The sequence below is a fragment of the Pinus tabuliformis genome, chromosome 1_2 (assembly GCF_031772625.1).
Source record: "Pinus tabuliformis cultivar Carrire ecotype Pingquan chromosome 1_2, CPIR1, whole genome shotgun sequence".
Lineage (NCBI taxonomy): Eukaryota > Viridiplantae > Streptophyta > Pinopsida > Pinales > Pinaceae > Pinus > Pinus tabuliformis.
Window position 1 is genome coordinate 1,294,674,986 of NC_142298.1, and position 11,606 is coordinate 1,294,686,591.

Sequence of the window (11,606 nt, forward strand, 5' to 3'; positions counted from 1 at the left end):
ATTTTAGTCATAGGTTTGGAGCTCTCAATGGTTTTGGAGTGCAGCTAAGGACGATTAAGTAGTGATAGAAGGAATTCAAAGTGCTGGGAAGTGGATCTATCCAGACCCCTACTAATGCTATGTAATTAATGGTAGTGTTAAGTTCTTAAAGTAACAAGATGAAGTTATCCTTTTATTTAAATTTTTAACATGACCACTAATTGTTTCAGAATGTTTGAGAGTGATTCTAACCTTACTGGAATCTGGATTTCATATGGAGAAAGTAGAATTTTAGACTTAACAATTTTCAGGATTTCAACAGTTGGGGCATTGCAACGTTTCCATTCAATTTTGTCATGTATGAGGGTATGCTACTAGCATTTAATCAAGAGCATCAAGCCCTCAATATGCTTCAATGTTGGTGGCAATTGTTGAACTCTTATATCATGGCCCTAGTGAAAATGTACTATCCCTCAAACAAAATCTCGATTTGACATGTTTAAGTTCTTTCTATCTTATCTTAATGCTTAGAGACTCATATTGATGATGAAGATCCTAATATAGGCAATGATTTTAATGAAATGTAGTAATAGTTTTTTGTTGTAGCGTGATTTTTTTGGATTCTAGAGGCCATTTAGATCCTCTTTGTTAATGTATTTGTGTTCAAAGACAGATTGCCCTCAGTGCTATTTCAGTTATATGCACTAGTTGGGTGATTGAATTTGTATCATCATCATATAAAATTATAAATGTTTTAGTTTCTAAATTCTAAAGAGATTTGAATCTCTGACTATATTTCATTTTATGTGTAATAAATTGAGGTGCCTACAATATCTTATTCACGGTGCTCCTCAAGCTAACACAGTTAGATTCTAAGCAACTTTTGAGAAAATGAAGCAGTTGATTCAATTTGTTCTCTCTTGATAGTTGGTTATGAATTTTATGCTATAACATATGCAATTTCTAATATGTTTCTTAGGAAATTCAATTTACCCAAGCATTGCACTCAATAAATACAATAGTCATTCCTCTTAACATCAATGCTCCATGACATGATCTAATGTTTCTAAAACAAGAACAGCACAAGACTTACTCTAATACCACACTGTCTCTTGCAACGTGATGACAACCCTCTGTATCAAAATTCTGAAGATTTGAGGTGACTACAGTCTCTCTATCACGGTATCATAAGAACAAGTGTTGTTGGTATGTTGCTTAAGGGGGTTTTGGTATATGACATGAATTCAGTTTTTGTCAACAACAATGTCTTGAATTCTAGGCCATTGAATTGGAATCGGAATTATATGCATAGAATAATGAAAACACATTCATTTAGAAAATTATATACCAAAATTACAAAAAAAACAATATAGTTACACAGACTCTATTCCAAATTGTCATGAATTCTACACATGGAGCCTCTCAAGCTAACACATTTAGATTCTACGGACTAGCTTCTGACTAGCCCCTTACTAGCATACATCTAGTTTCCCAGCAGATACACTTTGGCCCATTCATAAAAAATTCTCCATATTTATACAACACAAGAATTTCTGTTCTATAATTGAAGTCTCAATGGGCAAAGAAGTTGGAAGGAAAGCCAAATGTCTTGACTGTCGTAACTGTTCAACTTCAATACTTTGACTTCCACTCTGTCATTTTGCTCCTAAATTGGAATATCAATAGCCATTGGAGTTAAACAGTCAAATGCCTAGACTGTGATGCTTCTTTCTACTCTGCTCCTCTGTATAATGATAGTTACTATATGAAATTTCCCACCTGAGATGCTTTTTTTTTTCTTTTGAGACTAGAGGAATCGACAACTAGACCTGGCTCATACACACATGACATGGGGTCAATTCCAACCACTACCACTATAACCTCTATGTGCCTACATAAGCCCCTTTGGCAAACACAGAAAGCCAAAGTTTGAACCAGCAACCAATTAAACAAGTGAATTGTTGAATTTAATTGATACAAAATTAAATTCGAGACCATGCTATCAATCACACAATAGATGAAATTAAAGTGTAAGGATAAAACAATTTCACAGATACATGAGTTATTTCTCTTTCAAATTTAGCTTTCCATTCCTTCAAAAAGAAACCTCCACAACTTGCTAAAAACAGTTGCTAAGTCAACAAATCACCATGAACAAGGTGTGCAGTCTGCCTAAGAGAGGTATGACCTACCTAAGAAGCAGAAAACAACAAATAGCTTGTTGTACAGCGGGGAGGTTTTGGTAATGGTTCCAGTAATTTTGTAGAACTCGTGTCTCTTAACTTGATTCTTCTTCTTGCAGCAGAAAGATAAGTCCGGGGACTCCTTGGTGGTTATAAATTGAATGTAGAAATTATAAATTTAATTCTTAAGCCATAATTGAGTAAATACAAAATATTTTTGTCACTTTTAATCATATTTCATATTTTCATGTTTACACGGAAAGGAATATCTTGGCTGACGGCTTGTCAAATGAGGGGATTTCGTTGAATGCTGGCTGGGGGCTATCATAGGAAACTGAGGATGATCAATCCTCGTAATATGTGCATCCTTCCTTTTTCTGATTTATGCCTGGGAAGGGTCTTTTGGGAGATTCTTGGAGTTCTAGTTTAGTACCATCTCTGTTTGGCAGTCTGAGCTTGGATCTTATGTATATCGATATACTGTCTAGGATGTTTTGTGAAAAAATCTTCCAGACTAATTCTGAGCCTGTTAAGAGACAATTTTGGGATCAATCTGGATAAGTCCTGCTGTGAGAGAACTATTTGAAGACACAGCAGAACTATGTGAAGCTTCTGTTTTGAAGCTTGTAATGATGGCAACGGACATATGGACTGTTATATGGATATGCGTCCTCATAATGGGTTATTCTAGCTGTTTTCACTAGACATGATATCATGCATATGAAGAATGTAATTTTATTTTGTACTGAAATTACAATATTTTTACCTGGGAAAAATAGAGATATGGAATGTGGCAGTAATTTGACAATAGAAGGTGTGATACTGGGAGTTAGGATGTTAAATGTTGGCAATATATTATAGCATATATGTTAACGCGCTCAACTACTAACTGACTACATTCACCATAGATGCAGTAATTAGCATGTTATCAGATTGGCAACCAAGAATAGGTCTGCCAGCGCAACATGACTAGGGTGAAACTGATGTTATGCTTATAGATATTTCGATAGAAACCAATGAATGCATCTGCTATCTCCATCAAGGCCTGGTTTTTATGTATTATTCATGCTACCAGACAATTTTTGAAGTATTATTTTAAAAGAAAAACATAAAAGCACACGCACACACAAGCACTCAAAAAGACGAAAGCTAAAATTCCCGCAATAATGTAGATTATATGAATCTGCTCGACAAAATACAGTACTGCCCAACAATCAAGAGTTCTCCACAATGAACTACAAAAGATAATATCTATCTCAAATTAAAAAATTTGATGCCTAGAAAACTTTGAATCAATAAATGTCATCCTCTACGTCTGGAATGGGAAAAAAGATGCTTACTTAAAATCCATAGCAAACAAGCATGCCCTTAATTAAATAAGTAAAAATCAATCTATCCGCCCCGAAGAGGAGAACTGGCGAGATGCAGTTATGGTAAATTCATGAAAGCAACTTCATATGATGGAATTTATTTAAACAAATTTGAAGAGATTAAAAAAAAACAGATAAGTACCTGTAAAGAGTTGCGTTGGAAGGATCAGCCTTGATAGCTTGAGTGTAAACAGCTGCTGCTTTAAGATAATTACCGGCTTTGAAATGAGCATTGCCTTGATCCTTCAGAGAATTATCGGGAGTTTTAGTGTCCGATTCATTCGCGGCTACGTTTTCTGCGCTCGACATTCTTCAAAACCTTCAAAATATTTGATTCACCTGGTTCGAAACCCTTAGTCCACCTGGTGCAAAACCCTCGACAGCTTCAATCGACCTGGCCGTGATGTTTTTGTGTGCGCGCAAGAGGAAGACTTAAAAAGACAGTTTGTGATGTTTTTCAAAATTTATAGGTAAGGTAACTTGGCAAGCAGAGCTTTTTGTAGAGATTAAGGGGTGCCTATGTGATTATTATTTATTTAATTAAATGCTATATCATGTTTCATGATCAAATAAATACCGAAATATTGTGGAAGATGAGATAAGTATCATCATATCTTGTAGACTTATCTTAATTTTGAAATAATTAAATTTTGATGTTATTGAACCTATAACAATATGAAATTTCACTTCCTTCTTTGCAATTTATTTTTTCAAAACGCGTCAGTATGTTTGTTATGATGTGATTTTTACTTAAAAAAAATTCTCATATTTTATTTATGGATCATAAAGCTTTAATTGAGATATTCATTATAATTAGTTGTTTAATATTTATTTAATTAATGTACATATATAATTGGAGTTATTTTGTGTGGTTGAGTGGAATGATTACTATCCTTTATATTCATGTTTAATTTTTGCTAATAACATGTTGAGGTTTTAAGTGATGCAAATTTTTGTAGTTGTTTATGTTGTAGAGAATTTTTGGAAGAAATTGTGTAAAGGATTTAATCCATCCAATTTCATCATTAGGGAAATTCCACCCACTATTAGAGACCGAAAGTATAATGATATCAAACGAGTGTTGAGAAGTCCTTAAATAATGAAGGTCACATGTTGAGGTTTGGTGTCTTGATGAACATTGTTGTAATGGGCTTCTCTTTACATGGTCAAATATGTCGAAGAAAAAATGTTTATAAAACATTCATTATAATTAGTTTATTTAAAATGTGTGTGTGTGTAGAATTCAGGTTATTTCATGTGGTTGGACGAAATGATTACCATCCTCCCCACCCAGATTCAAATCTATGCTAGTGACATGTTGACCTTTGATGTCTTGATGAATATTGTTCTAATGGATTAGAGAGTGAGAAAAACACTCTTAAGTGAGTATAACTATGGGCTAGTCTAGTACCAACAACCTCGCCCTGGTCTTTGTGATCCATGTGGACATTGGTGGCCACCCGCCTATTCCACCTAGACCTTCAGTCAGTTTCCTCAGTTTCCTTGATTATAGCATCATTTACTATTTTTAGCAGCTTTTTGGGTCCTAAACTTCTGGAGTTGTTTTGACCCCCTAAACGGTGTTTTTTTAGGTCTGCAACAAGCCCATTACTATACCTACATCAATCATTTCTATACCTACAACAATGGATAACAATGGGCTTGTTGTAAATCCTATAATACTCGGAGAGATCTTTCCAACGAGGTATCGTACGTGCCAAACGAAGATCATATGACCAAGTTACAACCCCAGGAAGTTGGCTACCCAAATAATCCCAACGGGGCCAACAAACTCTTGGCGTTCCATCTCCTGGGATTATGGTTTTGGTTGTTCAAGGCTTTTCTTCGTTGTTAAATAAGAAAAGACCCTTGAGCCTCATTGTAACACAGTTCAGAAGCATGTAGCCGCCACATCTCTACTTAGAGATAAGCTACCATCGCCCAAGCTAGTTTATTTCCATTCTACTTGTAAGCATCTTTCAGTTCTTTGATATTAATGAAATGAAGATTATTTATGTTGCATCTCCGTGTTTATGTTTATATGGATATTTTGTTGCGTTCCTGCATAAGTTCGAATTAGTGGTATCAGAGTGGTCTGCTCTTTTCTCTATTTTTCTTTACATGTCTCCAACGAGGTTAGAGTATAAGGAGTTAGGACTCGAACTGGCTGAACATTTGCAAGACCAATCTCGCAAACCTCGACGGCCTCCCATGGTGGAAGAAAAGAAAGATGAGGGAGCAAGAGATCCTTCCAAAATATTGCTCAAGGAAGCCCTCGAGCGACATAGGAATGTGATGGTGGATAACTTTGCTCAGATCTTTTAGCAGCTACCCACAGGGGACGCATATTCATCTAGCAGCCACTTTGGAGGCGTCATTCCCTTTAAGGTACAAGTCAACTTTGACATTCCCATATTTGAAGTCCAGATAGATGCAGACATCGTAGATAGATGGTTAAATATGTTGGAAGGATATTTTTCGATTCATGACTTTTCCAATCGAGAAAAGATTACTTTTGCACTCCTTAAAGTTTTCCCCCGTGTCAAGGACTAGTGGAAAACCTACTGTGAACAGAAGAACGAGAGGGAACCCTCATTGTTTTCAGTCACACCCACTTGGAATTATTTTTGAGATACCATCAAGGAATAATATTACCCTGTCAAGAGCTATGAAGATAAAAACATAAAGTGGACCACTCTTTGACAAGGAAGGGACCAAGACGTGTTGGAGTTCACAAATATTTTCCATACCCTACGCACGAAGTTGGGTATCAAGGATTTTCAGCGACATTTGGTACTCAATTATCGCAGCTGTCTACACAAGTACATCCAAGACAAGATGGAGTTCTCGTACATCTCCTCGTTTGGTGCCACCTATTGAACGATGTCAAGATCAAGCATGAATTTAAACAGAAGAAGCAAGACTTTGGATCTGTGAATCTGAAGCAAGGGAAAGACACCCCCAAACCATAGAACAAAGGACAAAGGCGGGGCGGGGCGACCCAAGACAACCCGTTGAAGTTGCAAGCAAAGAACAACACCACGAAGAAAATGAATGACACAAGGAAATGGTGTTCGTGGCGGCATCCCGGGAAAAAAAAAATGGACCCTATAGTAGGTGGGTGGACCTACCTATAGTTTTGTACATGGGTTTTGCACATGGTTTTGGGCATGATGGTTTTTTGCCCGTGGTATTTTGTAGATCCGGTCAAGGGAACTATGGTTATGTTCTAATCCAAGACTAAATGGATTAGGGTTTATCAAGGGAACTACGATTATGTTCTAATCCAGGACTAAATGGATTGGGGTTTATGAATGCTTTGGCATATATATATATATATCTATATATATATATATATATATATATATATATATATATATATATATATATATATATATATATATTGTAACATTGAAAGGAATATGATGAAAAATCAATCTGGTAGTCCCGGTTTTGGGATCCAAGGGAAAATCTCTATGTATATTTGTTTTATGTTCTCACCATTGTTTATTTTTATGTTTTAAGAATTTGTTTTTAGGTAATTTTTGTACAGTGTTAAAACCTACATTTGGTATCAGAGTTTTTATGCTTCAAGGGGACGCCTTTACTGTTGAGGGGTTTTGCTCAGGCCCGTGGTAGACCCTATTCAATGGGAGATTTGCAAGATCAATTCTTGTGGTGAAAGAAGATGGTGAGTAGTGGAAAGATAGAGATTGAGAAATTTAATGGTTAGAGTTTTGAGTTGTGGAAGCTCAAGATGGAGGATCTGCTGGTGGATAAAGATCAATGGATCGTGGTATATCTAGGTACTAAACCAACGACAATATCAGCAGAAGACTGGACGAAGTTGGATCGGAAGGCAAAGAGCACAATACGTTTGTGTATGTCAAATTCAGTATTGTTGAATGTATCAGGGGAAGCTACGACAGAGGATTTATGGGTTTAGTAAGGGACTTTGTACTAATCTAAGTCTCTGGTGAACAAATTTTTCCTACGGAAAAAGCTATATAACTTGAGGATGAAGAATGGAGACTCGGTGACAAAGTGTTGATTTTGGGTAGCATCAGATGTGCTCTAGCTCTGAAATTTTATGGAGGGGCTAGAACACATAAGATCTCCAAAACCTTTCAATCCTTTGAAGAAATTCCACCCCGATGAGGAGTTATTAAAATAATTAATATTTTGAATGGGTTCCTAAGTCTAAACTTAGGAAAATAAAAATATTAATGGGTATTAATAAGAATATGGGTGAGAAACTTCTAAGTGACGAGGATAAAGTATGTTTTAATCTTAGCCATTGATTAGGGACTTAATCTCGGTTGTTGATTCATCAACATGAAAAGTATAAGAGGAGGCTTGAGGGTCAGTTGGAGACACACTTAAGGGATAGTTGAGGTCGGAGGATCTTCTCCAAGACCTTGAATACACCGCAAAGTGAGGCAAAGAGATGCCAAAGGAGGCAGCACATACCCAGGGAGACTAACGTTGGGCCAGAAAGAGTCCACGCATTTCCAACACTAGGGTAGAGCCACCCTCCAACAGAAATCTGAATTCAGTTGGGGAGCAGCAGGATCAGCCGAGAAGGCTGATGTCAGAGCTTCAAGAGGCAGAGGAGGCAGCGCAATGTTGACGTAGTGTCCCAGTGTGCTCCACGCAACTACTGCGAAGGGGCAATGGAGTTGTAGCTGGCGACAGTCAGTCCAGTTACCGGAACAGAGAGATTTTTTTTCCGGGTGAAGTAAGGTAATCTTACTTAGGTTTCTGCCAATATATTTTTATCTCTGTAACTGGATTGCTGAGAGGGCATCCAGAATTGTTTTCATAACTACTACTTAATAATAGAAAACCCTCAGAGTTGTTGCACCGGTTTTCCTGCATTAGGTTTTTCCGAGGACGTCTGTCCAAAAATAACGGTGTCCCTTGTGTATTTGCCTTGTTCTATTTTCAGTTCATGATCTGTATGTATGTGTAGTCTACAATAGTGTTTTCATCACTGTTTAATAATTAAATAGCTTGTTGAATGTAAAAACAAGTAGGATATGATAAACCAATGCTTGCAGTAGGATTTCTGATGTGTGGATTTAGAAATTCTCACACAAAGCATTTGAATGCCTTGAATATTGTGGTAAGTTAACTGTTATCTGTTGATATAAATTTTTCAAATGAAGATAAGTGCATCAGTTTGTTGTGTTCTATACCAGATTCGTGGGATACTATGATTGTTGCAATAGGTAGAAACACAACTACCTTGAAGTTTGATGAAATAATCGCATCCCTGCTGCTAGAAGAGATGAGATGGAAAAATATGGAGATGAGAATGGAGATGCCTTGTCTGTATGAGGACTATCCCAGAACAGAAACAAAAATAAACCCTGAAGTGGGAGATCTAAATCTCGAGGGAGATCTAAATCTCCAGGAAAACCTGTAAAGGTATGTTGGAAATGCGGAAAGGAAGGGCACTACAAAAAGGATTGTAGATCTAAAGCTCCTAGGAAAGGAAAGGGATCTGATGATGCCCCTTCTGCAAAGGCGAAAACCATCTGAGATGAAGGTGGAGGTGTGTACTTGGCTTCTTCTTCAAGTACACATGTAGATCACGAGGCATGATTGATTGACTCAGGTGCATCCTTTCACTTCACTCCCATAGGAAGTGGTTTTGCGAGTATGAGAAATATAATGGTGGTGATGTATTCCCAGAGGATGATAGGAAGGCCATAATCATTGGACGTGCAAAATTCAAGTTGAATTTGCAAGGTGGAAGGATTAGAACGCTTCCTAGTGTTCTGCATATTCATGCATTTTCCATAAATATGATTTATGTAAGCAACATGGATGATGCAGGTGTAAAAATAGTTTTTGAGAAAAATACCTGCAAGATGGTTTTGGGAGCACCGGTATTGATGCAGGGAGTTCGGATTGGAACTTTGTACAAGCTTTTGGGTAGCATTGTTATTGATGGGTGCAACAGGTTTTTGGTTCCTAAAAGTGGCACATAAAATCTAGCAGCCTCTGGAGAAAAGACCATGTTATGGCATCAAAGGCTTGGACATATTGGAGAGAAGGGTCTTCGAATATTGCATGGTAATTGTATGGTAGAAGGTATGTCTAATTTCTCTCTGGGTTTTGATTTTTGTGAACATTGTGTATGTGGGAAGCAAAATTGGGTGAGTTTCCCCTATGGTGCTAAGAGGGCGAAAGGGATATTAGAACTTGTGCATAGTGATGTGTTTGGACCTGTGTCAATTCCATCATTGGGTAAGCTTGTGTACTATGTCTCATTTATAGATGACTTCTTGAGGAATACATGGATATATTTCCTCAAGAATAAATCTGAATTCTTTGAGAGGTTTAAAGAATTTAAGACTCTGGTGGACAATCAGACAAATAAGAAGATCAAAGTGTTAAGGACAGATAATGGTGGAGAGTTCTGCAAGAAGGAATTTGAAGAGTTATATAAGAAGTGTGGTATAGCACGGCAAAAGACTACTCCCTATACACCTCAACAAAATGGATTTGAAGAAATAATGAACAAGATGTTGATGGAAAAGCAAAGAAGCATGCTCAGTGGTGCTGAGTTAGGATAGGAATTTTGGGTAGAGGTGGTGGAGACTGCATGTTACGTGGTTAACAAATCACCTTCATCAGATTGGAGGATAAAACTCCACATTAGGTATGGACTGGTAAGAAACCATCTCTTTCACATCTGAGAGTATTTGGTTGTGATGCATATGTACATATTCCAAAGGATAAAAGAACCAAGTTGGATAGTAAATCTGAAAGGTGCATCTTTATTGGGTATAAGGGTGGTTTAAAAGGTTATAAGCTTTGGAACCCAAAAACAAGGAAGGTTGTGTACGGCGAGATATGGTGTTTAGAGAGGTGAAATATGTTATTAAACAAGAAGTCCTACCAAATAAACATGAGAAGATAGAGTTTGAGCTAAAGGAGGAAGAATTAGACTCTACAACAGAACAAGAATCAGAAGATGAAGAGCCACAAACTCCAACTTTGAGAAGATCAATTTTGAGGTAGAAGACAGCCATAAAGGTATAGTCCATCTACTTTATGTTCGAATTTTGTTTTATCTATTACTGATGATGATCCCAGAATTGTTAGGGGGACAGTAGATTCAAAGGATGGCAAACTTTGGAAAGAGGCCATGGTTGATGAAATGGCGTCTTTGGATAAAAAAGAGGCTTGGAATATGGTGGAGTTGTCAGCTGGAAGGAAACCCATTGGAAGCAAATGGGTGTTTAAGAAGAAGATGAATACATAAGGCAAGGTGGAGAAATACAAAGCTTAATTGGGAGGAAAGGGTTATTCCCAGGTGTCGGGAATTGATTTTGGCGATATTTTTTCTCTTTTTTCCAAGTTAGCTTCTATTAGATTACTTTTATATGTTGTTGCTGCTTTTGATTTTGAAGTAGAACAGATGGATGTGAAGACAACATTTATTTATGGGGATCTGGAAGAAGAAATCTACATGAAGCAACCTGAAGGCATTGTGGTGAAGGGCAAGAAAGAATTGGTATGTAGGTTAAAAAAGTCTTTGTATGGGTTAAAACAATCACCAAGGATGTGGTATCAGAAATTTGATATATATATATATGTATATATACATATATACATATGTATATATGTATATATACATATATACATATGTATATATGTATATATACATATATACATATATATATATATATGGAGACTTGGCTTCACGAGAAGAAAAGTGGATCACTATGTGTATTTTAAATTAATTGGTGACCGTGTTATTTATTTGGTCTTGTATGTGGATGATAATGTAGTGTACCTAGGGGGATAATATGGAGTACAAAGAAAGGTACCCAAGGGAATAATGTAATAATGAGATGGGCCATAGTAATAAATAAGGTGGTTAACCTGTATCATGTAAGGGACCACAAGTAGTTAGTAATAATGTAATGGTCCCATGGTATTAGATAGATGGTATGAGGGGACCATGGTAATGACCCATGGTATTGTATGTATGAGGCCTATATAGAGGCTAGAGACTCCACATTTAGGGATGTCAAGGAATATTGTATGAACAGGCATA

General features: G+C 36.8%; 1 protein-coding gene across 2 annotated transcripts in view; it reads right to left on the minus strand.

The window, feature by feature from the left end:
* Positions 1–3,989, minus strand: part of LOC149210963 (U-box domain-containing protein 70-like) — a 156,769-nt gene extending 152,780 nt beyond the window's left edge. For both annotated transcript variants that reach the window (XR_016252975.1, XM_089396837.1), the window contains exon 1: positions 3,675–3,989. Coding sequence is in view for 1 of the 2 variants with exons in the window: in XM_089396837.1 (XP_089252963.1) it covers positions 3,675–3,841 (167 nt within the window). In the remaining variant the exon portion in view is untranslated. The remainder of the gene's footprint in view (positions 1–3,674) is intronic.
* Positions 3,990–11,606: the final 7,617 nt, after the last annotated feature.